Raw genomic sequence first — 26,827 nt, forward strand, 5'->3', positions numbered from 1 at the left:
CGACACCAGCTCTCTAAAAGCTCAGTGGGTGATGTGGATACACAACCAGCCATTCAGTTGTTACTACCAATTATAAATAGCCTTCATGTGGCTAAAACCTGACAGGTCTGCAACATGACTTTCTTATATTTAACGGGATTTTCCAGTTGGGTCTTGAGAGCAGCAAGGAGCTTAAACATACTAAGGAATAATACCAAGGAGTGCCTTCATAAATATTACTATTTGCATCAGTTGAAACACACGCTTCCTGTTTGAGGATGGGCATAGAGATTCCCTACCTTTACTGAACTGCTGACAATCATCACTGCTTTGGGCCAGAAGTAAGCACCAAATGCCTTCATTTCATTTACATGGTTTTGCAAAAGTTAAGAGATGTTCTTAAGCTTCTGTATTTAGGCTTTGGGTTTAAGCATAGTATTTCTGCTGTAAGCTTTCAGCAGTCGAGCCAGATGGAGTGGTGAGAAAGCATGGGATACATTTTAAGACTAAAAGGCTAGAGAGTAAATATTAGTGTTTGTGGACCACATATGGTCTCTGGTGCATACTTTCTTTTTAAACACTTTTAAAAACATTCTTAGCTCACCTGCCTCACAAGCTGGCCAGATCATCCCTAAAAAATACCTAACAAAACCCAATAACCAGCATATAGACAAATTGGAAAATAATCTAGGATTTTCGCAAACCTCAAGGGCACTTGTACCTCTAAGACAGCCTTTCCTGGCAGAGATCCTCTGTGAAACCACAGGTACTGGGCCAGGACCACAGCACAGGGCCAAACATACATTCCATATTGAAGATGCAGGACCTGAAAAGAATTGTTTTGTATGCCATAAATAACTCATGCTGGAAGTCAGAATATTTATACAGGGCTTCCCTGGCGGCGCAGTGGTTAAGAATCCGCCTACCAGGGCAGGGGACACGGGTTCGAGCCCTGGTCCAGGAAGATCCCACATGCTGTGGAGCAACTAAGCCTGTGCACCACAACTACCGGGCCTGCGTGCTGCAACTACTGAAGCCCACAAGCCTAGAGCCCGTGCTCCGCAACAAGAAGTCACCGCAATGAGAAGCCCGAGCACCGCAACAAAGAGTAGCCCCCCCCGCCGCAACTAGAGAAAGCCCGCGCGCAGCCGTGAAGACCCAATGCGGCCAAAAATAAATTTGTTTTTTAAAAAAGAATATTTATACAGCAATTACTGAGCGCTTGGCACTGGCATCCATTACAAAAACAACAGTTCCCTCTCTCCAGTTTGCATCCTATGGTGGGGGGAGGGTCGGGATATAAAATTGCAATACCATGTGATAGGCATTCTTCATACCTTCATTTACTCAGCAAGAGTTTATCCAGGGCCTGAGTGGCTTAGTGGCTATCATAGGCTGAGGATGTAACTCTCTTGGAATATGAACTACATACACATATATTTATCTCCTACTGGGGAGAGACAAGCAACAAGTAAGCAAGTGGATATTTTTGGTTGCAACAAGCACAATGCGACAGGGTAATGTGAGAGAAATGGGAGTGGGCAGTGACCACAAGGGGTCTGCTCGAGATAGGAAGAGAATGATTCAGGCAAAGGCCCTGAAGCAGGAACTGAAAAGCCTCTCACTGGGCACAGAGAGCCCTGGCAGTGTGGGCCTGAGGGCTGGAGGCAGGGCTGCGTAGTACAAGCACAGGTCAGAGGCAAGGCAGAGGCCAGACTTGTGAGGTCTTGTAGGGCACGGGAAGCTTTGCTTTTATTTAAGTGCAGTGAGAAGGTAACTGGAGGATTTTAAGCACAGGCATAACCTGGTAATGCTAAGGAGGAACAGTGGGGTTCTAGGATGACATCCTCGAAGCGGTTTGAGTAAGCTGAAGCCTGCAGTTAGGAAGGTAGGCAACTTACAAAGCCTTTGGGGAGGCACTGAATGATGAGAGCATGGTATTTAGGGAGGCAAGGTAACATAGCTCAGGACTCCGGAATGAGCCTGCCTGAGTTCAAACGTGAGATCTATAATTTACTAGCTGTGTGACCTCACTCAAGTTATTTAACCTGTCTATGCTTCAGTTTCCTCAACTGCAAAATACTATCTTCATAGAAAGGAAGATTCGATGAAAACTACCGTACAAAGTAAGTATACAAAGTTAGCGATTGCTGAACTGCAAAGTCGCAAGACTTTGTTTGCTAGAGCAAAGGGTGCCCCTCCTGGGGAGGTAGGAAAGGAGGCTGAAGAGGTAAAAATATCAAAGGTGAAGGAACTGAAGGTCTGAACCTAATCACTCAATACACTCAACAAAAATACTGGTGCCTAAAATATGCTAGGCATGATTCAATGCCTGCCCTGGTGCATTTTACCCAGGAGTACAACGAAGGATCTCCGACCTGAGGAGTGAGTTATGCAGATTTCGGTGTTAAAAAAAAAAAAAAAAAAGTGTATCTGTTTCCACAAGGCCTATCTTCACCCACTCCCTAAATTTGGGGAGAAATCCAAAGGAGGTCGGGAGGGCTTTCCTGGCAGTCCAGTGGTTAAGACTCCACACTTCCACTGCAAGGGGCACGGGTTGGATCCTTGGTCAGGGAACTAAGATCCCATACACCGCGTGGCGCAGCAAAAAAAAAATCCAAAGGGGTATTTCAACGTGCAGGCATATTTAGAAACTGCCAGAAATGGGTTCCACTCCAGCCTTCAACTCCTTTTAAGCTGTTTCTCATATTTAAACTGCTACTGCCAATACCTACACCACCAGCTGCTGTTACACATGAAAAGATGCTCAACATCATTAATCATTAGAGAAATGCAAATCAAAACTACAATGAGGTATCACCTCACACTGGTCAGAATGGCCATCATCAAAAAATCTACAAACAATAAATGCCAGAGAGGGTATGAACAAAAGGGAACCCTCTTGCACTGTTGGTGGGAATGTAAATTGATACAGCCACTATGGAGAACAGTATAAGGAGGTTCCTTAAAAAAATAAAAAACAGAACACTACCATATGACCCTGCAATCCCATTACTGGGCATATACATACCCTGAGAAAACCATAATTCAAAAAGAGTCACGTACCACAATGTTCATTGCAGCACTATTTACAATAGCCAGGACATGGAATCAACCTAAGTGTCCACCAACAGATAAATGGATAAAGAAGATGTGGCACATATATACAATGGAATATCACTCAGCCATAAAAAGAAATGAAATTGAGTTATTTGTAGTGAGGTGGATAGACCTAGAGTCTGTCATATAGAGTGACGTAAGTCAGAAAGAGAAAAACAAATACCGTATGCTAACACATATATATGGAATCTAAGAAAAAAAAGAAAAAAGGTCATGAAGAACCTAGGGGCAAGACAGGAATAAAGACACAGACCTACTAGAGAATGGACTTGAGGATATGGGGAGGGGGGAGGGTAAGCTGTGACAAAGTGAGAGAGTGGCATGGACATATTCACTACCAAAAGTAAAATAGATAGCTAGTGGGAAGCAGCCGCATAGCACAGGGAGATCAGCTCAGTGCTTTGTGACCACCAAGAGGGGTGGGAGGGAGGGAGACGCAAGAGGGAAGATATATGGGAACATATGTATATGTATAACTGATTCACTTTGTTATAAAGCAGAAACTAACACACCATTGTAACGCAATTATACTCCAATAAAGATGTTAAAAAAAAAAAAAGTCATGTACCACAATGTTCATTGCAGCACTATTTACAATAGCCAGGACATGGAAGCAACCTAAGTGTTCATCGACAGATGAATGGATAAAAAAGATGTGGCACATATATACAATGGAATATTACTCAGCCATAAAAAGAAATGGAGTTATCTGTAGTGAGGTGGATGGACCTAGAGTATGTCATACATAGTGAAGTAAGTCAGAAAGAGAAAAACAAATACCTTATGTTAACACATATATATGGAATCTAAAAAGAAAAAGGTTCTGATGAACCTAGGGACAGGACAGAAATAAAGCCACAGATGTAGAGAATGGACTTGAGGACACGGGGAGGGGTAAGCGTAAGCTGGGACGAAGTGAGAGAATAGCATTGTCATATATACACTACCAAATGTAAAATAGATAGCTAGTGGTAAGCAGCCGCATAGCACACGAAGATCAGCTCTGTGCTTTGCGACCACCTAGAGGAGTGGGAAAAAGAGGGTGGGAGGGAGACGCAAGAGGGAGGGGATATGGGGATATACGTATGCATATAGCTGATTCACTTTGTTATACAGCAGAAGCTAACACAACATTGTAAAGCAATTAAACTCCAACAAAGATGTTTAAAAAAATGAAACACTGCAATGTGAAAGTGCTTTGAAAAACTGGAGGTATATAAAATATAATTGCTCTTGAGAGAGTTCGGGGTCAGCCATGAGCTGAAAGGAAGCAATGCCAGCCTGAGAAACTTTATTTGGTCAGTGAGGGTTGGAAATCCCTTCCCCCCGTCCCCAGAAACTGAATTAAGAAGCCCTTCAACAAGATCAAAAAAATATTAGGTGTGGCATTAGAATGCCACTTTTCTGGCAAGAAATATTAGGTATGGAAAGGTCTCCTTCCTAGCAGGGTCTTCAAATTTCTTACTGAAAGACATTTAATCTGCCAAACGGCTTCGTACCAAACCGTTTCGCTCTGTGGTCCAGCCTAAGGCGGGAAGCCGCGGACCCCCCTCCCTATAGCCTCTGGTCGGCTGAGAACCGCTCCAGCCCCACTGCGCTTCCCGGCGGGTGCCTCCGCACGCACCTGCGGGACGCGGACCTCCAGCACGGCCCCCTCAGCTCCCAGGCCCGGCTCCTCCGAGAACCGAAAACGCTTGGCCCGGACCACATGCCCTCGGAGACCACGCTCGGTCGGAGGGGAGTCGGTGGCCCCCGGGCAGGCCGGGAGCAGGGGAGGGCGCCGGGTCGCCAGGCTGCAAAGCTGCACGCGCGGGTGCTCTCAGACCGGCTCGGGCCGTCTCCCCGGCGCCACGTCGAGTTGCTACTACCCGACGGCAAAAGGGGGTAAGCACCCCTCGGGCGACGAAATGGCCACGTGGCGAGAACAGACCCGAAACCCGGCCAACGAGACACAGAAAACAGGCGGCACCAACGGTGAGGTTGACGGAAGACGGCCACGAAAGACCAGCTGGCTGCCGGAAGTGACGCGAACCGCAAGGTGGTGCGGGAGAGGCGGGGCCGCAGCTAGGTGGTGCCTCGAGCGTCTTGACCTTCCCAACATGGCGGAGACCCGGCGTGTGTGAGGGCGGACCCCAGAGGCTCGGAGGCCAATGGCTTATCGCAAGAGGCCGTAGCGGGCGGGGAAGACGGCCGACGCAGGCCCAACCCGAGGCTCGGGAGGTGGTTAGGGAGTGAATTTTCTGGAAGGCGACTTTAAAGGCGCCGGGCTGGAGCGAAGGACGATTTGGTGCCACCGCCGCCGCCCGGGTCGGGGAGGGGACGCACTGGTGGCAGGAAGCGAGCTGCGCCAGGGTCGTCGCGGAACCAGCTGGTGACCCTGCAGGATGAACCACAAGAGCAAGAAGCGGATCCGCGAGGCCAAGCGGAGTGCGCGGCCGGAGCTGAAGGACTCGCTGGACTGGATCCGGCACAACTACTACGAGAGCTTCTCGCTGAATCCGGCGGCCGTGGCGGTGAGCGGGCCGCGATCGCGGGCCGGGCGGGGCACGGGCATCCCCGGGAGCTGCGCACCTCTACCGGGGCCGGGGTCCGCGCCCAGCACGGCCCCTGGAGTTAACGACGGGCTCGCCCGCACCCCGCGGAGGTCGAGGTCATCGGGGCCCAGATCCCAGGGTGGGCCTCCTTCTATGCGCCGCAAACGCGCCTGCCGAGGCAGCTGGAGTCCCACGCCTCTGACGCCCTTCACGAGGCCTGTCACCCCTGCATCCCTTTGGGCGGCGGGGCCCTAGGGACCCCGGCTGTCAAAAGCCACGAGTGGAAGACGCGAAGCCCCCCTTCCCTGATGCGGTGGCGCTCGGTGCGCAGTGCCCGAACACACGCAGGTCCTTTTCCCTCCCTAAGAGGAGCCGGAAATAGAATCTGGCTCCTTGGGTATGTGATTGCTAATTGGCCTTGGGGGACACCCTTAACTGCCGCCGGACTTTTTTTTTTTTTTTCTTTAATGCGATAGGTCTTTTCTGATTCCCTCAGGACAATGTGGAAAGGGCAGACGCCTTACAGTTGTCGGTGGGTGAATTTGTGGAACGTTACGAAAGACCGTACAAGCCCGTGGTTCTGCTGAATGCCCAAGAGGGCTGGTCCGCGCAGGAGAAATGGACTCTGGAGCGCCTCAAAAGGAAATACCGGAACCAGAAATTCAAGTGTGGTGAGGATAACGACGGCTATTCCGTGAAGATGAAGATGAAATACTACATCGAGTACATGGAGAGCACCCGAGATGACAGCCCCCTTTACATCTTTGACAGCAGCTATGGGGAACATCCCAAAAGAAGGAAACTTTTGGAAGACTACAAGGTGCCCAAGTTCTTCACCGATGACCTTTTCCAGTATGCGGGGGAGAAGCGCAGGCCCCCTTACAGGTAAATACTGGGCAGTGGTATGGTTATAATCTTGTCTAGAGCAGCAGGAGCCGCTGAGCTCAGTCAGCGAATCTATTTCCAAAACAGTGAGTGGTTCTCTCTTGGCTGCACATGGCCCTTACTTAGAGGGCTTCTGGTGCCTGCCCAGGGCCTCCTGCCTGGGCATCAGGATTTCTGAAAGCTCCCCAGGTGATTCAGACGTGCAAACAAAGTTGAACCAGTGATCTCTAAGGGATATTTTAATAGTTCAAGTCCAGCAGTAAGACATGTTGGTGATTTTTCCTTTTTCTGTTAGGGGTCAGTCCATGCACAATTTCCTCAGCGTTTCTGCATACCAGAATGTGTGTAGTGTTCGAAATAACGGTAACATGTTTGTGTAAAATTAAAGCTTCTTTTGTGGTGTGTATGTGTGGTTAAATTACACATCCTATCTTGGATGTTTCCATCCTTTAGGTGGTTTGTGATGGGGCCACCACGCTCTGGAACCGGAATTCACATCGACCCGCTGGGAACCAGTGCCTGGAATGCCTTAGTCCAGGGCCACAAGCGCTGGTGCCTGTTCCCTACCAGCACGCCCAGGGAACTCATCAAGGTGACCCGAGAAGAAGGAGGGAACCAGCAAGATGAAGCTATTACTTGGTTTAATATCATCTATCCCCGGACACAGCTTCCAACCTGGCCACCGGAATTCAAACCCCTGGAAATCTTACAAAAACCAGGAGAGACTGTCTTTGTACCAGGTACAGATGAACTGAAAGTACATTCTTTGAATTCAGTAATTTGTAACTTTGGAACACAACTATATAGGGGGAGTCAAAGAAATCCCTCTGCACGCTGACTGGGTGAACTGACTGGTTCCCGCCTCTGACCGTGATGTGTTGCTGTGTGGTCACACGCTCAGGGGGCTGCTGTCCACGTTTCTTGTAACCTGAATGTATAATGACTGTGGATAAACTTCCTGTATGTAGAGAGCCTATTCATTTTTATTCCGAGTAGATACTTAGTGTCTTTGTTTATTGAATATGTTCAGTGACTTGTGCTTAATTTCTATAAATGGGGTTTTTGATCAGTGTAGCACTGGGTGGATTGAGTCAGGAAAGAGTGACTTAGGACCCAAGAGGCAGGAAATCCTACACCTGAAAACTACACTTTGTTTTGATAGGTTGAGTGTGGGAAGTAAGGGTGTTCCAGATGGGCATCCTCCATCTAGAAACTGAAGAACTTGCTACCTTTACAGTTCTGGTCACAGCTTTGGATTAACAGGGCTTGACACGTTTACTCTGTAAAAGGGCCAGAGAACAGATATTTTAGGCACTGCGGGCTGGGTAGTCTCTGTTGTAACTGCTCAGCTCCGCCCAAGTGGCAGGAAAGCAGCCACGTACAAGCCATAAACGAACAGGTGCAGCCAAGCTCCAGTAAAACTTTACACAAACAGGTCGTTGGTGAGTGCTGCCCTCAGAAGGAGCATTTACCTCTCTGGGTCCTGTGTCTCTAAAGCTGTCCCTTGTGGACAGGAATCCCCAGGTTCTGAAGTTTGTGTTGTTCGTTATGTGAAGTTTATGTCATGGAGCGATTGTGTGTAGAACCAATCGTGTTTAACTGTTTACTTGTTGGATTTCAGGAGGCTGGTGGCACGTTGTCCTCAACCTTGACACCACCATTGCGATTACCCAGAATTTTGCCAGCAGCACCAACTTCCCTGTTGTCTGGCACAAGACGGTAAGAGGGAGACCAAAGTTATCAAGGAAATGGTATAGGTGAGAGACTTTTTTTTTTCTTATTTTTGCTTTGTTCCAACTTCTACCCCAGAGATAAAATGGAAAGAGTCCACTGGTGCCATAACATGTGCTGATTTTAGACGGGCCTGGGAAAAGCCGGGGCCGCAAAACCTCACGGGGAGAGGAGAGTGGGTCCGAGGTCAGGGCTAGTTCTCAGGATATTGGCCAGCCTTGAGGTGACAGAGTAAGACTGCATGTTTGATTGAAGCCACTCGGTCAAAACATGGTCACAATTGGGATTGTTCCTCGTTTTCTGTTTTGTTTTTGGTTTGGTTTGGTTTGGTTTCCCAAAGCTAGCACTAGCAAAGGAAGCCGTTTTGTTTGGGTTTTATTTTGGTTATTTCTTTTTCTTACCGCAAAGCATTATTCCCATTTAAACTTATGACCTTCAGTTCTTGTGAGCGAGGTGACTGCCCTGGAGACTTAGCTCCTCTGTTTATCCACAGAACAGATACAGCACGGGCAGCGGCAGTGCAAGCCACCCCCAGCCACCCCGTGCCACTGTGTCCCAACCCTGACCTGGAGGGACCAGCTCTCGGGGTAAGAGAGGGATTCTGGCTTGTTCAGTGCTCAACCTCCCTGCTGAGAGGGCCAGCAAGGGTGGTGGCTTTGTTCTCCCCAGACTCTCGGGCATCTGAGGCCCACTGACTCTGTCCCGCAGGCCGCCGCGTGCTGCCGTTCGGTCACGCTGAAGGCCGTCCTGAACAGCAGGTCTTTTGTCCCTGGCTGCAGTGGCCGCCAGAATAGGTTCCAAGGGGAGGGCTGCCTGCTGCCCCGACGGTCCCGTTCAGCTTCAGCTTCCAGCGAGGGGGGACCCTCTCTGTTGCTCGATACTTCTTGTCTCTTACAAACCAACGTAACCAAGCCCAGCTCCCATCGTTAAGTACTGTGCTGTGGAAAGGAGAGGTTAACAAACAACAGCTAGGAAAGGTTCAGGAAAAACGACGAGCGAGAGAGATTGTTTCTCCCGAGGGGAAAACTAAGACTAACTCGAGGAAGGTTTGCCTCGCGTCTCAGCAGCACGTCTGTCTCGTCTGCACCGCGGGTAGCGAGTTGTGTGTGGCTAGTTTTCCTTTCAGGAAAGCCTGAGCAGCATGGGGGGTTTCGTCCCCAACCTGTGGATCCGCGTGTCCTCAGCACCGTACGGGCGCGTCTAGGAGAGACAGGGCTCAGCTCTGAGTCTGGGGTACTGCATGTGGGCGTCGCTGCCTGTCCCAGCACTGAGGACCCGGGTCTTGTCTCTCAGGATCTTGAGGCAGGAGCACCCTGAGTTGGCGGTGCTGGCTGACTCCGTCGACCTGCAGGAGTCCACGGGGATCGCCTCCGACAGCTCCAGCGACTCGTCCAGCTCCTCCAGCTCCAGCTCGTCTGACTCGGACTCAGAGGTGAGTCCGTGCTCGCGGCCCAGGCCTCCGGGGCTGGTCGCCCTGAAAACCAGCTGTGACCTTCCCGCCTCCTACCCGGGAGGGAGGACGCTGGGAACGTGTTTCGCTTTCTTGCAAGAACTGCAGCTGCCCACGTTCTCGCTGTGGGGTGAATTTTGCCCGTTTTACAGCTGTGCACATATTAGTGAATCGTTACAATCATCTCTAGAGGTGAGAGGAGTGTCCGGGGATTCTGTAAATGACCCGGGATCACACAGCTAGCGGACACTGGTGTCAGGATTCCACCTCCAAGAATTCTCCAAACTCAAAGCCCATGTTAGGAATCTCCCCCGTGGATAGTAAATTATAAGCCTAGAAACTCAGCAAATTCAGTCACCTTGTTTAAGCTAACACAACACTGGGTAAGAGCATCGGTGCTTTTAGCAGATGAAATGCCTGTCTCATGACTGTGTGGTCCGCTGATCCTGCCTCCTCTTTGGAGGAGGCCGTGTGTTTTATGAGTGTTAAGTGCTGTGCGGTGAAATTCCACGATGCCATCGCAAAGTGCTGGCTCTCACACAGTCTTAGAGGGTGATCTTGATTTCAAACAAACACCCCTTCTGTTAGAGAACACTGGAGGGACCCTTGGGGTCTGAGGAGACGGATATCCCGACTGTGTCCTAAATGGCCCTTTTGCCTCAGGGAGGCATGGACAGTATCGTGCTGTCTCCTGAGGGCCGAGGTTCGTTTAGCGAAGAACTGGGCTGTATCCGACCGAACCCCTGTTTTTCTCCTCCCGTGTCCAGTGCGAGTCTGGCTCTGAAGGCGAGGGGACGATGCACCGCAGGAAGAAGAGGAGGACGTGCAGTGCAGTGGGAAACGGGGACACCACCTCCCAGGACGACTGTGTGAGCAAAGAGCGCAGCTCCTCCAGGTGACCGTGCGTGGCTGTCGTCTGTGTGCAAGGATGTGCCTGCAGCCTGCGGCAGGGCCCTGGGGGGCAGCCTTGTGGATCCGGCAGACCCGGGAGGGCCAGCGAAAGCCAGAGAATGAGGATGCTCTGGGAATGGGAGTCCAGTCACTTAGCATTTGCTACAGTAGCTTTTTTCTCCGCTACCGATGCAAGTGAACGTGGCTTGTTTTATGCATAAGGGCGAGAATCTACGTGGATGGTGCCAAGGGAACCCTTTACATTATTTAATAATAAAAGTTAAATTCATTTTATGTCTTGGGAACTTTTTTCCTGGAGAATACCAGAATATCCCCTTGTTGCTCTTCTTGTCATGATCTTGGGAGAAGATAGTGTTTCCGCTGGTGGGTGCCCTTGATGGGGAAGTGATAGTTACCGCAGTAAAGTAAGAGAATGCTGAGGAGTTACCTCATATCTTCTGAAGAGCCTGAGGCGTGGCCTCCTGCTATTTCTCCCAGTTTGCCACTGCTGCTTTGAGCGCTTGCAGATTCCTTATAAAATCTTAATCATGTCTCCAGTGGGTTTTGGTTTTTGTTTTAAACCCTATAGGATCTAAATAAATTAAAACTTGAGATAAAAATCCATAAGCTAATCTTTTTGCAAGCACCTGCTCTGGTGCTGGGCACACGACAGGCTCCCACTGAAGTTTGGTGACTCTGCGTGCATCCAGGGTCTTTAAACCCCAGAACCCTGTTGTCCATGTGCTGCTAGTTGAAGTGTCAACTATAGGTAGCATTAAGAGGTGAGGTTTTGGACTTCCCTGGCGGTCCAGTGGTTAAGACTCCGAGCTTCCAATGCAGGGGGCACGAGTTCGATCCCTGGTTGGGGAAGTTCCACATGCCGCCTGACAAGGCCCACAAAAAAAAAAAAAGAGAGAGAAAGACGTGAGGTTTCAAGGAAGATAGTGAAATACTGAGGCCTGTGGGATTCTGTCTAAAGTCCCTGACTGCTGCAGCTGACGTTCCTGTTACGTTCTCTGTATCTCCAAGCAGCCTAGCGCTTGCTTAAATGTGATGAACAGGACCTACGTTCCTTTCTGTCGTCTTTTCCTCATTCTCTGGGGTCTGGCTGGAATTCCGTGGGGGAAATTCGGGTGTCTTAATCAAGTGGATTTATCAGACTAGATGGTGCATTTCTCAACCCGAGTTGTCCTTTTCCCAGGCATACTTAGATTTCTCTTCTTGCTTTTTTAAGTTTTTTCTATATTGTAGACTTATGTCTGCCCTTGGGGTGTGACTTTGTAAGAAAAGTTTTTAGAGAAAGCCCTACCATTATATCAACCTGGGGTCCTGGGGGTCCTGCTTTTAACATATCCTTCCAGCTTTGCCGAAGCTGTGCTGTCTACATGCTGATTACAGGCAGTTGTACTTTCCTTGGCAGGATTAGGGACACTTGTGGAGGCCGTGCTCACCCCTGAGCAGAAGCTCTCCCTGAAGTGGCTCCCACGTGAGCTGTTGGCGGCCACCCAACTCAGTTTTCCTGTCTTCTGCTCCTACCTTCTCCTTTGTCTTCTTTGAATTTGGATAATCCTCTCTGGCCCAAGCTCCCGTCTCCGGTCAAATGCTGTTTTTTTCTGCTTACTGAGACTAGATTGTCAAGAAGTTAAAAAACTCTGCATGCTTAGTGAAGCACCGAAGGCCTCCGTGATGTCGCGTGAGAAGGTGCTGTGCTTCTCCTTTAAAACCAAGCTGGTCGACCTCAAGGCTGGAGGGTTGTGATCCTTTGAATGCCTTGTTGCATCTGTTGCCTCGCTGGTGTTGGTGAGGGACCCCCGCCGTCCACGTGGCCGGCTGCACGCAAGCGGAGACGCTGAGAGTGGTGAGCGGTGAGTTCTGTGTGAAGAGATTACGTGTAAGAAGGACCACGAGTGTGCCGCCTTCCTGTATGCCGTCATCCGTCCAGAAACGCATTCGGTGGCAGTAACCCGGCCACTCACCACTGCCTAGTGCTATCTTAGGATTCGTTACATTTTCTCCACAATGAGAGAGGCTGTTAGAGTCCAGGGATAATTTTGTCATCACAGAACTTAAATTATAAACAGGGCCAAGTTCTTAAAAGATTTGTCACCATCATTCCCACCACGTGATCCATAAGTCAGAAGCTCTCACTCTGTAAGAGGATTCATGATAGTGTCCCCACTTCTTGGACCTGCAGACATTAGGTGGGGGATCGTGTTACGTGCTGGGAATAAATGCAGAGGTGGTGCCTCTGGCCTTTGGGATCTGTTTAGGCTTCTAACTAACTCTGGTAGGGACTGCCCAGCGGGTTCCATCTCCTGCCCTGTCAGTTCACCTGCTCGCCTTCATCTGTCCCTAAATTCACCCTAAGAGGGGATTGTTGAGGGCATGCCCCTGTGGAAAGCATTTTCTGGGCTGGAATGAGGAAGCGAAGGGCACCGGTAGCTTGGGGCCGAGGAGCCTCACTGGTGCAGAGGTGTGTGGGCAGGTGGCTGGAGCTGTATGGTGGGGTGTCTCCAAAGCCTCCCTTCAAGCGGGTGTGATCAGGGAACTCCTGGTCGCTTCTTTGCCACATGTTCCATGTTTGATAGACCAGTTATCACTTCCTGACTCTCTGGGTCGGTCATGTGGCTTTTACTCTAGAAGGCTGGTCCCCTATTTTGTCTTCGTCCAGTTTTCTGCATTCTGAAATGCCAGCCAAAACACGCGTCTGGGTTGGATGGTACGTCTGCTCGCTTCCTAGCATCGCTCTACCTGCCGCTCCCCCTCACTGGCCCTCTGGCTCCAGTGTCTGTGGTTGTGAGCAGATCCAAACCCTGAGAGATTTTATTCATATTTGAATGGCATTCCTCCTCGTTTTTTTTTTTTTTTTTTTCTTTTTTTTCCTCCTCGTTTTTAAAAAACTTTTCTTGACATCTTCAAAATGCTTTTTTCCTTTTCCCAGTGTTGCTACCGGGCTGTCACTCACTCCCTTTCCTCTAAAATCCATACCAACTGCGCCTCCCTCCACTTCAGTTTAAAGGATGAAACCACCAAACAGGCTTCTTGCCACCAGGGGGCGTGGTGGGATGCATTTGCAGCAGCAGGGATTGTAAAGTGGAAGTTTGGTTTGAGAGACTAGCCACCCAGTTTTACTTCCCCAGATGCCAAAAGTGATTCCTGTTTGAAAAACAATACCCAGATATAAGGGATCCAGCCCGTCTGACAGGCCCGCAGTCACCTCTCCTGAAAGTGCCTGGGTAGCACGGATTACATTTGGGTCTCGCCACCCCACACGAATGACTGTGGGACACTCTTTCGTTGTCTTAGCCAGGCCAGAGATTCAGAAGCCCCCCTTTTACTGTCACGGTGGGCCAGGCAAACACACCACTGTGGAAGCAAAGTAGGGCCGAGGTGGGGAAACAGAAAGCAGTGGAGTGTGGCTGGGTGATCACGGTGAGGTAGGAAGCAGGAACCAAGGGTCCATCTGTTCTAAAGTTAACCTTTTCTACCCACCTGGCGCGAGCTACTCCTTTGAGTGGTGTCAAGGATAGTAAGGAGAAAGATACAACATTAAACTATTTTTAGAGATTATTTTCTGACACGACAGCAGATCTTAAAGCCGACAAGCTGGGTCCTGGAAGAAAGGATCCGGACTAATAACTGCTGTAGAGGAGGAGTGGGGTGGGCGAGACAGGAGCGGGGGACCCAGGACATCAGGAGGGCTCTGGGTCTTTGGGGATGAGGGAGGTGCCAAAGGCTTGACCATCAGCCCAAGGTGGTCAGTGCTGCACACAGGGGCCTCTGGGGTCAGTAGTGCTGTTGTGTTGAGGGTGATGCCTTTGAGGGGAGAGCCACCAAAAGCAGGGACATTATTCACGTTTTGCTCACGCTTGCAGATGCCCATTTGTTAATTATTAAAACAGTCAACAGGGCTTCCCTGGTGGCGCAGCGGTTGAGAGTCCGCCTGCCGATGCAGGGGACACGGGTTCGTGCCCCGGTCTCGGAGGATCCCACATGCCGCGGAGCGGCTGGGCCTGTGAGCCATGGCCGCTGAGCCTGCGCGTCTGGAGCCTGTGCTCTGCAACGGGAGAGGCCACAACAGTGAGAGGCCCGCATACCAAAAAAAAAACAGTCAACAAATGTTTCAGCACCAGGCACTATTCTAGGTGCTGTAGACGCCACAGTGATAAACGCAGCTCCCTGACCTCGTGGAGCTTCACAGACAGTGAAGTTGGCTGTTGTTCACAAGGGCCACGGGTCAGAGTGGGTAGAGCCGTGCACGTCCATCTCCGTGACCAGAAAAGCAAGTTCAGTCCTTACTAAATGCAAGTTTATGAGATCTTCATAAAAGAACATAATTATAATTATAGCTGTATTTTTAACTTAGGACGCAGCTTCTTTGTGAATCAGCTAAAGGTATTTAAACAAAGGATCAGCAAGAAGGTTGCTGGTGCAAGTGCTTTACACATTTATTAGAGTTTCCGCCTTGATATGCTTTAGGACTCCAGAAAAGAGTGTGGGGTGGAGCCGGGGTTTTGTAGTAAATGTAAAAACCCCTGTCTAGGAAGTAGGCGTATAAGCACGCAGCTGTAGGTTTCTTGAATTGTATGTAGCATTTCCACAAATAAGTCGTTCCTGCTGTGTACTGGGTCCTGCTGATGGTTGCACGTGGAGTCTGGTTTCTCCTCATACTCCACCCCTCCCCGGCTTCTGTCGTGAGGTTACACGGATGTTACATTGTATGCAGGAGAACTGCAGAGGTGGCTCTCAACTTTGTCTCATGATTCAAGTTCAAAAACTTGGAGCACCTGGCCCCATCCTCTGCTCTCCCGAGAGCAGGAGAGCTGGCCCCGCCTGCCTGCTGTCTCCGCGGGGACTGGACACTACAGAGGAACTGGGACTGTCTGCTGAGAGCCTGGTGTCTCCTCCGGGGTCACGTAGAGCACCCTGAGCGCCTCCTAGTTCTGCTTGGGTCTTACCCGTGGGGTCTGCCACCAAATGCCGGTGGGGCCGTGACTGGATTGGCATTTTTAACTTTTCACTGGGATGAAACTTCTTCATCATTTTAAATAAAGCAGCTTGATTTGGGGTTGGGTCGTTTGCATTGTCCTGTCCTTGTTTTCATTCTTACTCATCCGAAAGTCAATAAAGTGTACTGAGTTGGTCTGCACAATAGGACCTCTTAGATATACACTTGATCTTGAACCACTCAGGGTTTAGGGGTAACAACCCTCCCTACACACAGTGAAAAATTCAAGAAAAACATATAGTCAGCCCTCTGTATCTGTGGTTCTGGTTTCTGCAGCCAGCCTCGGATTGTGTAGTACCACAGTATGCGTTTATTGGAAAAAACCCGCATCTAAGTGGACCCATGCGCTTCAAACCCATGTTGTTCAAGGGTCAACTGTATATTTTAAAACAAGGTGGACAGGTGACAAAAATAAGGCCCAAACACTTTGGCTGAAAGTGCCCCCTGGTCAAAAGCCAGTAGCCAAGAGATAAACCTCACTCCACATTTTATAGCCGTGGGGCATCTTTCATCAACTGCGACTAAAATTCTTTCTGCGTGTCCCCCCAGTACTATGTGATGCAGCAGGATTAAGCTCACCCTGTGTGGCGCAGCCAAAGAAAAAAGAAGCAATTCTTCAAAAAAAAAAAAAAAAGGCACTCACTCCTTCCGGCATCTTGGCTTACATCAGATATCACTGTACGTTTTCTAAAAACGTATTAAATGCATCCTAAACAAAAACCGGAACCCTGGTTTTTCAATATGAGGCCTGTGTTTGGCATGATACCTTACAAACTTTGTCCACTCCTTGTTTTTTAAAAATAACTAGAGCAGTGTTTGGGAGTGGTAGGAAATGAAGTTTTCGGTTGCAGTGCATTTGTCTCCAGCATACACTGTTCAGTGACAGAGCCCTGGAAGGGTCTGGAGAAACAAAAACAGTAGGCTTCTTTTCCCTCATTCCACCCTCCTACATTCCAGAATTATGAGAAGAAGAAAGACAGTAGGGGAAATAGAGTTGACCCACGGCACCTGGTGCTGAATTCCTGAAGCCCGTCTTTGGGGGCAGCCTCCATACCCTGAGGCCCGTGTGGAAGGCCGCTGGGTCCAGACCGGGAAGGGGCCTTCACCGGCCAGCACCTAGAAACGTCCTCTTTGTGAAAACGTATCAAAGCAATCGCAAGGAGTAAAAGCAGCTGGTGACGTGTCTATAAAGTGGCTAAAAGTAAGCAGAGTTGGTGTTTTCATTGTCTTACAGGCAGTCCGGAGCTACCGTCTAGTGAACCCTCCTGTCTTTACTTGGCCCTTAGCATTCCCCAGCTAGCAATTCCAAAGTGCTCTAAGATGACCTGCTCGGGTCTAAAATGATGCCGAAAGGGCCCCGGAGTACTGGGTATCTCAAACTGCTTTTCAAAAGGATCCTAAGCCCAAAGCGTCGGGCCTGCCCAGGCAGGGAGGGCTCGGCCCTTCTCGGGCCTCAGGAGCACTTCCCAAGGGGCCAGGGATCTGGTCCCCAGCAGCTTGAGTCACCCCCACCCCCCACCCCGGGTCCTGGGAGGTCGGGGGCGGGGCGCGGCGGGGGCTCCGCCCCGAGGCGGGGCGCGGCGCGGCACGCTCCCTCGGGGTCCCAGCGGGCGGGCACTCGGGCGGCCGCGGCACGATGGAGGCGCCGGCGGAGCTGCTGGCCGCGCTGCCCGCGCTGGCCACCGCGCTGGCGCTGCTGCTTGCCTGGCTGCTGGTGAGGCGCGGGGCGGCCGCGAGCCCCGACCCCCCGGAACCCGCGCCCCCGGAGTCCGCGACCCCGGCCGAGGCCAGCGGGACGGCCGCGCCGCTCGGCCCCTGCGCGGCGGAGCCGGCAGCCGCGCCCGAGGGGCCGGAGGAGCCCAAGCCGCCGGACGAGCCCACGCCGCCGGACGAGTCCGCGCCGCCGGAAGAGTCCGCGGCGGCGCCGGCGGAGGCGGAGGAGCAGGCCGCCGAGGAGAGGCAGGTACGGACCCGCCCTCCCGGGCGCCCCTTCCCACTCTGGGGCCAGGTACCCTCCGCGGCTCGGCGCCCCCTGGCGCCCCCGGCAGAGCCGACAACCTGGCCCTCAGTCTTGAGCCGGGCTGCCTCAGGGAGGGCAGGAGCCTGCGGACGGCAGGAAGGGAAGGTCCCGGCGTGCAGATTCAACGCCCTCCCCCACGAAGTGTCGCCGAGCCTGTCGGAGTTGTGTTTTGTCGCCTGGCTGGCTTTCCTCTTCTTGGCCTCTCCTCCCCCGGCACGGGTCATACCCCACCCCCCACCCCTCACCCTCCAGCCTACGGGTTCCCAAATCCACGTGCATGTGGCTTGTTTCAAGGGCTGCAATGACAGTTGTCTTGATAGTGGAAAATATAATACTTAAAGAAAAGAAAGAAAGGAAAGCTGCCTTTTCTTTTTAGGCTAATTTGAAATCCAGATTCCTGAGTCATTTATGTGTGAAACCCATTGGGTGGGACTGAAAGAAAGGCACCGGACAATTGCAATCCTTTTTATTGCCGTTTCCAAACTGCACGGTGCGTTGCACACTCTCCCAGGGGCTGCAGATCAGTCGGGCCAGTGTGCAGTGAGGAAGCAGGATAAGGCCCTCCTGCGGCACAGCTGAGCCCCCCAAAGCCGCCCTCCTGCTTCTGCAGTCCAGCAGCTCTGTCCTGACCCCGCGGCCGCCGTCTTGCTCTAGGATATCCAGATGGGCGTCTGATGGCTTGTGGGCACTCCTCTGCCCAGCCCGATACACTTTTTCTGATGTATCTCTTTAGATTGGAAGCCTAGTTGCCAGGCGCCTTCCCAGGACTTCAGCACCCTTTGCCCTTCCAGGCCACCAGCAAGGGTCCAGAGCCTGATCAGAAGGCCTTGTTCTGACTCCTGAGGTCCCTTTCTTGGAAGGGAGGATGGCCAGGACGGTCAAAACTGTGAGCAAGCTGCTTTGGTGCGTTGTGAGCACGTCTGCAGCGCCCACTCTGAATTTTGCTGGACACAATGGTTTATACTGGAGAGAATCCTTGCAGGGAGGAGGAAGCAGCGAGGCTGGGCGGAGGCATTTCTCTTTGCTGAGTAATTGTTCCAGACCCCCTGTGAGCCGGCGCTTTGCTTGACAAGAGGGTGACTAATTGTGTCATTAGAGTGTATTCTGACCGGGCTGAGGAGAGCTGCTGTGTTCATCCCAGGGAGCACCGAGGCCCTGTGGTTCTTGCTGACCTCACCTGTGGTGATGGCAGGTGGGGTTTGGACGCGTGCTGACGTGTTAGGTTTGCTCCCATATTTAGGATTCTCTTGGGAACAGGGGAGGTATAGGGGCTGTTCCCAGGCTGCCACTTGCTCTCAGTCAGCCCCGCTCCTAGAGACGACACAGTGGCCCCTTTTCACCCAGAGGCAGCTTCTGGACTGAAGTTTAAAATGTTCTGTAGGGGATTCCCTGGCGGTCCAGTGGTTAAGACTCCACGCTCCCACTGCAGGGGGCCCAGGTTCGATCCCTGGTCGGGGAACTAGAATCCCGCATGCCACATGTCGCGGCCAAAAATAAATAAATAAATAAAATGTCCCTTAGTGGTGCTCAGTCATCTCGATCCTCTGGGTTACAGCACTTCTGAAAGAACTTTCTACAAGGCCTCTAGGCTCTCGGCAGTATGATATCTATGTAAGGGTTCTTTAAAAAGCAGCCCTGGTTTGCCTCTGGCTGGGAGAAAGCAGGTCCTGTGAGGGCGAGTGGGGGCTTCGAAGGACAGGGCACCTTACGGAGGCTAGTGTGATGGACACAGCCTCGGAGCTGGTGGTGTGCTGCCAGAGCAGATGACTGTGACAGTTGAGGCTTGTGCGTCCCTCCTTCCTCCCCACGGCCTGTCCTGACGTGATCCACCCAACGGGAGAATTAAGTTTAAGTCCACTTCCTCCTTTGGAGGTCTCGCCCTTCCCTCTTGGGTTCAGGTCTCCAGCCCTCTCTGAGCTAGCAAGCCCGCATCGACTCCAGCTGTGCACAAGGCCCTGGGCCAGGTGCTGGGGGACACAAATACCCACTGTTACCCACTCCCCCGCCTTCCCGGTGGTGGCGTTACCCCAAAAGGAGCTGCTAGGAACTGTCTGGAAATGGACTTGGGCATTTTCGAGAGCAGGTCCCACTGCTTTCTTCTGATGATCACACTGCCCAATCCTGGAGAGCAGACCGGAAGGCCCACTGGGGAAAAATAACTCAAGTCTGGGTTTGGGAAAGCAGCAGGGACGCCCTCAGCCAGCCTCTCCCTAAGTGAGCAGCAGCAGTGGGAGTGGAGGGGGGGCAGCCCCAGCTGCTGAGAGCGGGAAGGCACAGCCCCAGCCCCGGGAGAGTGGCGCTTAACTCACCTCTCCCCTCCCCCCTGCATTTTCCATTCTAATCCAATCGCCTCCCTTCCTGGCGAGGCCTGGGAGGCCTGGGGCAGCTGCTGCCCACCCTCACAAAGCTGATTATTGAGAAGGACCCAGAGCCCAGGGAAGCAGCCTTCCACAGCGGCTGTGGGCCATGGGGAAAAGGCCCCTCGGCGCAGGAGAACCAAGTCGCATGAAGGGCCTCTGTGGGCTGGGAGGCTGAACTGGGACTGAAGAAATGCGGGCAGAGCAGCCAGGGCAGGGAGGCCGAGCAGAGGGCAGAGTTGTATTGTGAAACCTCTTGTCATTTGTCTCTGAGGGATTAGTGTGGGAGTGGGCAGGGGAGGGGGTGGGCATGCCCCACCCTCACAAAGAATTACGGAGAACAACGTCAAGAACAGGAGCTGGTCCCTTTTAAGCCCAGGAAACGGTGCTTTTTGGGTGCTGAGGTATAGGTTAGGATTTTAGGATGTGCAGGCCTCTTACCTAATGGAGATGTGGATTCCAGCAAGGCTGTATTATAGGATACCAAACAGTGGTCATGGGCAAAGGGTCAAGTGTCATTCAGTAGTACTAGAGTCAAATCGCTCTGTGTGTGCCAGGACCCAGACATCCTGGTGCTTGGGCCCTCAGTCTACTCAGAAACGGAGTAGGGACTTCCTGTGAGGCAGCTGGCCAATGTCACAGGCAGGGAGACTGTTCGAGATTGAAGGGGACTAAAGAGACAGGAAAGACAAATGAAATGCCTGATCACTGATTGGATTCTGGATTTGGGGTGGGGGGGTGGAGCGGGGGTGTGGGGAGCTATAAAGAATATTTGGGGGACTTCCCAGGTGGTCCAGTGGTTAAGACTTCGCCTTCCAATGCAGGGGGTGCAGGTTCCATCCCTGGTCGGGGAGCTAAGATCCCACATACCTGGAGGCCAAAAAACCAAAACATAAAACACGAGCAATATCGTAACAAACTTAATAAGACTTTAAACAAAAGGAATATTTTGGAGATAACTGGACCGTGTGTCAAATGAATGGTTTATTAGATCATTTTATTGTATCAGTGCTCATTTTATTGTATCGTTGTGATCATGTAGGAAAATGTCCTTGTTCTTAGGAAGGTGCGTGCTGAAACGTTCAGGGATACACACGTCATGATTCACATAGTCCCACACACAGATCATGGGTGTGTATGGAGAGAGAGTACAAAGATGGATGGAAAAATGTTAAGGATTGGTGAATCTAGGTGAAAGGGTACATGAGTGTTCATTGTATTAGTCTGTCAGCTTCTCTGTAGGCTTGGAATTTTCCAACATACAGTGTCGGGGAAAAAGGAACCCAGTGGGGAATTTCCCAGGAAACGGCTTGTTTTTTCGGGCACTCTAGGGGTGCTGGTCTGATTGAGCTGCAGAGCCTCCTCTGTCTGTCCTCGCCATGCAGCTGGGCCCTGGTTCACCTTTTCTGAAGTTATCTTGCTGTTAGGTCCATCTTGTCACCACAGACCTGCCCCCCCGGGAGCTGCAGAGCCCCTAGCCCTCCCAGAATGATCAAGAAGCAGGTAAATCCCATCCCCCATCATCTGTCCTGAGCTTCATTTATTTTTTTTTCTTTATTGTATTTTATTTTCGTTTTTTTCTTTTTCGTGTCCTGACCTTCATGATGTCAGCATGACTCCACTTTTCTGTTCTCTTAACAGAAGCCAGTTTAGTGGAGGCTAACAGATACCTGGCAGGTGTTCATACCACTTTGAGTCCGCTCGGGCTACTATAACAAAGTACTGTAGATTGACTGGTTGAAACAACAGACATTTATTTCTCCTAGTTCTGGAGGCTGAGAGTCCAAGATCAAGGTACTTACTGACGGATTCGGTTCCTGGTGAGAACCCACTTCCCAGCCAGCTGACAGCTGCCTTTTTGCTATGTCCTCACACAGCACAGAGGACACTCTGGTGTCTTCCTTTTCTTATGAGGGCCCTAACCTCATCATGGGGGCCCCCACTGTCATGACCTCATTAAGCCTAATTGCCTCCCCTAGGTCCCACCTCCAAGTACCATCACATTGGGGGTTCAGCATATGGGTTCTGGGGGATACAAGCAGTCTATCAGATCTAGTGGTTTTCTAGGGGGGTGGGAAACAAATAATCCAAGTGTCCATTAATTAGGACGTTAGATTAGTAAGCAAATTGGTAGAAATAAGGAAAAAAGCCGGACACAAAACAGGAATTAGATCATCACAATGATGTACATCAACTAAACAAGATGACACAGAGGGCTGGAAGCAGAGTTCAACGTTTAGAACTGCAAGAGGGTATGTTTTGTAAAGTTCTTTAAGCTCATAATTATTTTTTCATATGGGAAAGAAGTTGGGGCTTTCCTAATAGCTAAATTTCGTTCATCCTTTCACAGATAGAGTCTTGTTTGCACATAGAAAATGTAGCTGTCAGAATTTTTCTACTTAGTGGGAAGACGTAAACTCCCAAAGAACGTGCTTAAGAAGAAAGCTGTCTGCCTTCAGAGAGTTAGAAATAAAACGTTGAGCGTGTTCACTTTTAGACAGTTTCTTTTTTGTAGTCTTTTCCTTCCCAGACCATCGGCCCAAACCACAGCATGGGAGGGGTGAGACCAACTTAGACCCTTGATGGACATTCTTTTTGAGAAATGCCAAGTCCCTGGTAGCCAGAGCATCTCCGGAGCAACCTGCGGCAGAGCGCACTGGGTTTGCCCCTGTTAAGGACAGATAAATGGAAGAGGGGCCCAGAAACCTCCTCCTGTCGGGCCCTGATGCGCAGACAGAGCTGCTGGCTGCCATTCTGATTGCCTGCTGCCTGGGATGCTAATAGCAATCATTCCGTCTCTCTTGCGGGGAGGTGGGCACATGGGTCACCTTCTCCTGGCCGAGGTGGCTAAAGAACAGCTAATGAGATTAACCAGCCTGAAGGAAGCCCAGTGTAAGAATTCATGGAACTTGCTTCTCTGGTATTTTTGCCTCTGAATAGCCTTAGGACTTGGGGAAGTCACTTAACCTTGTAGATTTCCCATCTACAAAATGAAGGGGTTGAACTAAAATGATGTCCGAACACCTGGAACAGTCTGGGATTGTCTGCTTTCCAGTCGTCAGCTCTTGTTTCACGGCCTGGGTAGAGGGTGGTTTTTTTGTTTTTTTCTTTGTGTGTTTGTCTTGGCTGTGTTGGGTCTTTGTTGCTGCGCGCGGGCTTTCTCTGGTTGTGGCGAGCGGGGGCTACTCTTCGTTTCGGTGCACGGGCTTATCATTGTGGTGGCTTCTCTTGTTGCGGAGCACGGGCTCTAGGCTTGTGGGCTTCAGTAGTTGTGGCACGCGGGCTCAGTAGTTGTGGCTCGTGGGCCCTAGAGCGCAGGCTCGGTAGTTGTGGCGCACGGGCTTAGATGCTCCGCGGCATGTAGGATCTTCCCGGACCAGGGATAGAACCTGTGTCCCCTGAACTGGCAGGCGGATTCTTAACCACTGCGCCGCCAGGGAGGTCCGTGCTCGTGTTTAATATTTCCAAGTTAGAAATCCTGGCAGACATGGCTAACCCTCTGGGCAGTCTGGTTGAGACAACCCTGGGCTTGGTCTCAGCAAGGGCCTAATTCTGTGACCTTGGTATTAATACTCTTTCCCCCGGCCAGATTCTTCCTTGCTGAAGGCTCAGAGTCTGAGGTCAATCTCAAGACAAGAAAGTACCTCTGGCCCAGTGGCCTGCTATGAAGATCTGTAAACCTACTCCAGGGTCAGACCATTCTTTGTCTTTATTCCTCATGATCTAAAGCTGGTTTCCCTTCCTCGGGTGGAGGCCTCCTAAGGAGATCTTAAATGCTGGCCCCCTGCATTCTGTTATTGCCCTTGGAGTTAGTCGTGGTCAAAATTCTTCAGCCTGGCTTTCCCCAGCACAATGGTTTCGCTTCTTCTGACCCTCTCAGATCTGATCTGGTCAGTCCCTTAGTTTTCTTTCCTGTCCTTGACCTTCTGTATTAATCCCGAAATGTAGAGACTAGAATTCAACCTAATACTCACTGATTGAGGGTCTGGTAGATGCCTGATTGCTGCTTCAGGGTATTTTTTTTTTAATGAAGCTTTTGATGTCCTCTAAATCCGATTTATAGGAACAGTGCCAAAAACTGTTAATCTGATAGGATTGAATCTGGCAGGCTGATGTCTGAGCCAGACAGAGTGTGTTTGGGGTTTGTGAATGTGCCCTGATTGGGATCTGAGGTCCGAGTCCGGGATGGTCCCTTTGGTCTGGACGTTTGGACACACCGCCCTACAGGCTGGCTTCTCATGCCCTGAGGCAGTGTGCAGCTCCTAAATCTCTCTCTCTCTCCCTCTCCCCAGCCCTGCCCCTTGAGTCAGTGGCTTAGCAGGTCCTCCCTCTCCTTTGCTCTTTGCTGGGAAAGCTCCTGCCCATAATATCAAGTGGAGCACTTACATCAGGGCCTGGACCACCACCGCCATCTCCCAGAATACACTGGCCACGATCGGCCTCCTGGTCTGTGGTTGATGGTGCCCAAATGTATATGCCCAGCCCAGCACCGTCCCAGCTGCCTCCCAGACACCTCCCCTCTGTTGTCTAATGAGCACCTCAGACAGTCATGTCTCATAAGGGTGCCTCATTTCTGCCCCCTGGCATGCCCTGCACCTCCTCCCCAAGCCCAGTGACATTCATCCCACTGACAGTCTAGCACCACTCCCACAGCTGCTCAGACCAAGAGCCCACGTGTCTTCCTGGTTTCTTCCTTTCCCTCTCCCGCCCCCCCGCAGTCACTCCATCAGCCAGTCCTGTCACCCGTGTCTCCAGAAGGCCTCCTGCCTGCTGCCACGTCTGCCCATCTTCCTGGCCACTGCTCCAGTCCAGGACTCATCCGGCTGTTCAGTAACCTCCCCAGTGGTCTCCCTGCCTCCAGTGTGTACCCCATCCAAGTCCCACCCCGCAACCAGCAACCAGCGTGCTGGTGCTGTCCGCTGTCCGTAACATAGAAACCTCATCTCCTGTTCTGCTTACAGCCCCCAGTGGCTTCCATCGCTCACAGAATAAACTCCGGGCTCTTACCAGGGCCCCTGAGGCCCAGCAGGACCCTGGCCCGCTGCCTCTTCTCCCAGCTGCCCCGCCCCCTCCGCTCAGTGGTTCCCCCCCCCACACACACACACACACAGGCCAGGCCTGGCGCTGCCCCTCCCTTGCCTGGCAGACTCTCCCCAGCCTAGATCTTCACAGATTGCGCATCCTCCCCTTTCAAGTCTCTGTGTCCTTGGCCACCTTGGCGGATATAAATTCCCCCCAGTACATCGTCCCATCCGGCTGGCTTCCTTCTCAGCACTCAGTACGGGCTGAGATCATCTTTTATTTTAGCCTGCATTGTCTGCCGCCGTGGAATGTCAGCCCGTGAGAACAGGGTCCTTGCGTGCCACGTTCGTGGCCACGTCCCCAGCTCCTACAACAGGCCCGGCGGACAGGCGGCGCCCAGAAAGAACTTGCTGAATGAATAAGCTGCAATGACAACAAAAAGGAAAGAAAACTCTGTGGGTTCCTGCCGAAAGGCAGGTGCTGCCTCCTCGTAGGACTGCCCTGGGCAGCAGGGGTCTTATTTCTCTTCACGCCCAGCCTCTAGCCCAGGGCCTCGCGTGTCGCCTGCCTGCAGTGCATCCCTAGAGCTGTGTATTGTGCCCCAGACAGGCAGACGGCTCTGTAAGGTAGTCATCCCCCCAACGTGAGACGTGTTCAAACAGACTGGATAACCGGCAGTTCATCAAAGGTTTTATCAACTGGAGTTTGGTACTGGGTAGAAGCCATGTTAGATCAGTGGCTTTCTAACCTTTTTTAATGCCCCGGATACCTTTTTCCCTCTTTAATCCTACACGGGAGGAAGCCCAGTGCACAGAGGAAAAGAGGAGCTGCTCTGGGTGAGGGTCTCCGCCCCTCTGCCCTTCCTCCTCCTCCTCGCAGTGGTCCCCGCAGCCCCTCCACTCGACTCCAGGGCTCTGCCGACTGGGGGTAGAATAATAACATGAGCTCAAGACCGTCCAGGTCAGATCCTGTGATCTCAGAGGACCCCATCCAGACAGAGGAAGGAGAGGGGCTCAGGGGTGAACAGCCAAGGACAGATCCTGTGCCCGAGGCTGTGGTCCCAAGGATGACCCTACGTTCCAGCCCGCCCCCGCACCCCATGGCACGTGTGGTGGGTGGGAGAGGACGGCACTTGCCAGTAAGCCCTTAGAGACTGACCTCCCTGAGTCTGGAAGTGGGAGAGCTTCGAAAGCCGGGTGTTGTTTGGATTGAACGTGGCAACCGTCATTACGGGGCTTTGGCAGGAAGAGCGTCAGGAAGTCGGCATTTTAAGCTGTCCTCAGAGCAGATGACTGGAGGAGAGTGGAGTCGAGGACACCGTGCCTATGAAGGCACTGAGTGACTGAGACAGGAGTGGGGAGAATGAGGGGGTGGATCCCAGACGGCTCTCAGAGGCGGGGAGAGTCTAGAAGCCAGAATAGAAAGGAAACAGCGGGAAATTCCCTGGTGGTCCAGTGGTTAGGGCTCCACACTTCACTGCAGGGGGCTCGGGTTCAATCCTTGGTCAGGGACCTAAGATCCCACATGCCGTGTGGCATGGACAAAAGAAAGAAAAAAAAATCAACATCCCCAAGCCGTGATAAAGTGTCAAGATGCCGTGACTGCAGGGGTAAAATGGACACGTTGAGGAGGCCAGTTTGGGACAAGAAGACTTCAGTTTCTCGTCAGGGGGCACGTGCCTTGTCCAGCTGCACGTGTGGATTTAGAGAGCTGGCCTGAGCGGCCTCAGCCTGGAGCGAGGGTGGCTGAGTTGTTTTGATGGAGCGGGCAGAGAGAGCGGCCTGGTCATGACCTCTGCTGGCCCATCCTCCCCACCCAGAGCCGGCGCCC

General features: G+C 51.7%; 3 protein-coding genes across 11 annotated transcripts in view; 2 read left to right on the forward strand and 1 right to left on the reverse strand.

Annotated features, from left to right (window-relative positions):
- Positions 1-5,109, reverse strand: part of METTL23 (methyltransferase like 23) — a 7,920-nt gene extending 2,811 nt beyond the window's left edge. The window contains exons 1-2 of one of the 3 annotated variants that reach the window (XM_032618083.1): positions 4,724-5,109; positions 701-805 (exon numbers count right to left, since the gene is read on the reverse strand). In XM_032618083.1, coding sequence (XP_032473974.1) covers positions 701-784 — 84 coding nt within the window. In that variant the 5' untranslated portion in view covers positions 785-805; positions 4,724-5,109. Of the gene's footprint in view, positions 1-700; positions 806-4,723 lie in introns of those variants that run through there. The other 2 variants (XM_032618082.1, XM_032618084.1) reach the window with 2 other exon arrangements.
- Positions 5,110-5,180: 71 nt separating this feature from the next.
- JMJD6 (jumonji domain containing 6, arginine demethylase and lysine hydroxylase) lies at positions 5,181-10,892 on the forward strand. 5 transcript variants are annotated; one of them, XR_004347720.1, is made up of 7 exons: positions 5,217-5,612; positions 6,130-6,518; positions 6,972-7,258; positions 8,140-8,275; positions 8,743-8,836; positions 9,543-9,681; positions 10,467-10,884. XR_004347720.1 is itself a non-coding variant. In XM_032618078.1 (7 exons), exons 1-7 carry the CDS (start codon positions 5,484-5,486, stop codon positions 10,596-10,598), a joined length of 1,263 nt encoding a protein of 420 aa, XP_032473969.1. In that variant the 5' UTR covers positions 5,217-5,483; the 3' UTR covers positions 10,599-10,884. The 5 variants fall into 5 exon arrangements, 4 of the variants coding, with proteins under 4 accessions (XP_032473970.1, XP_032473969.1, XP_032473971.1 ...); XM_032618078.1 differs by having other exon boundaries at positions 8,140-8,237; positions 8,748-8,836; XM_032618079.1 differs by lacking the exon at positions 8,743-8,836 and having other exon boundaries at positions 5,181-5,612; positions 10,467-10,892.
- Positions 10,893-17,197: 6,305 nt separating this feature from the next.
- Positions 17,198-26,827, forward strand: part of MXRA7 (matrix remodeling associated 7) — a 29,875-nt gene continuing 20,245 nt past the window's right edge. For all 3 annotated transcript variants that reach the window (XM_032616167.1, XM_032616168.1, XM_032616169.1), the window contains exon 1: positions 17,198-17,561. In XM_032616167.1, coding sequence (XP_032472058.1) covers positions 17,235-17,561 — 327 coding nt within the window. In that variant the 5' untranslated portion in view covers positions 17,198-17,234. The remainder of the gene's footprint in view (positions 17,562-26,827) is intronic.

This window comes from Phocoena sinus, chromosome 20 (genome assembly GCF_008692025.1).
Source record: "Phocoena sinus isolate mPhoSin1 chromosome 20, mPhoSin1.pri, whole genome shotgun sequence".
Taxonomy (NCBI): domain Eukaryota; kingdom Metazoa; phylum Chordata; class Mammalia; order Artiodactyla; family Phocoenidae; genus Phocoena; species Phocoena sinus.

Coding starts and splice junctions, on each gene's coding strand:
- JMJD6 (XM_032618078.1), top strand. CDS start 5,484: ATGAACCACAAGAGCAAGAAGCGGATCCGCGAGGCCAAGCGGAGTGCG. Junction 6,519..6,971: donor AAGCGCAGGCCCCCTTACAG/GTAAATACTGGG, acceptor TCCATCCTTTAG/GTGGTTTGTGATGGGGCCAC. Junction 9,682..10,466: donor CGTCTGACTCGGACTCAGAG/GTGAGTCCGTGC, acceptor TCCCGTGTCCAG/TGCGAGTCTGGCTCTGAAGG.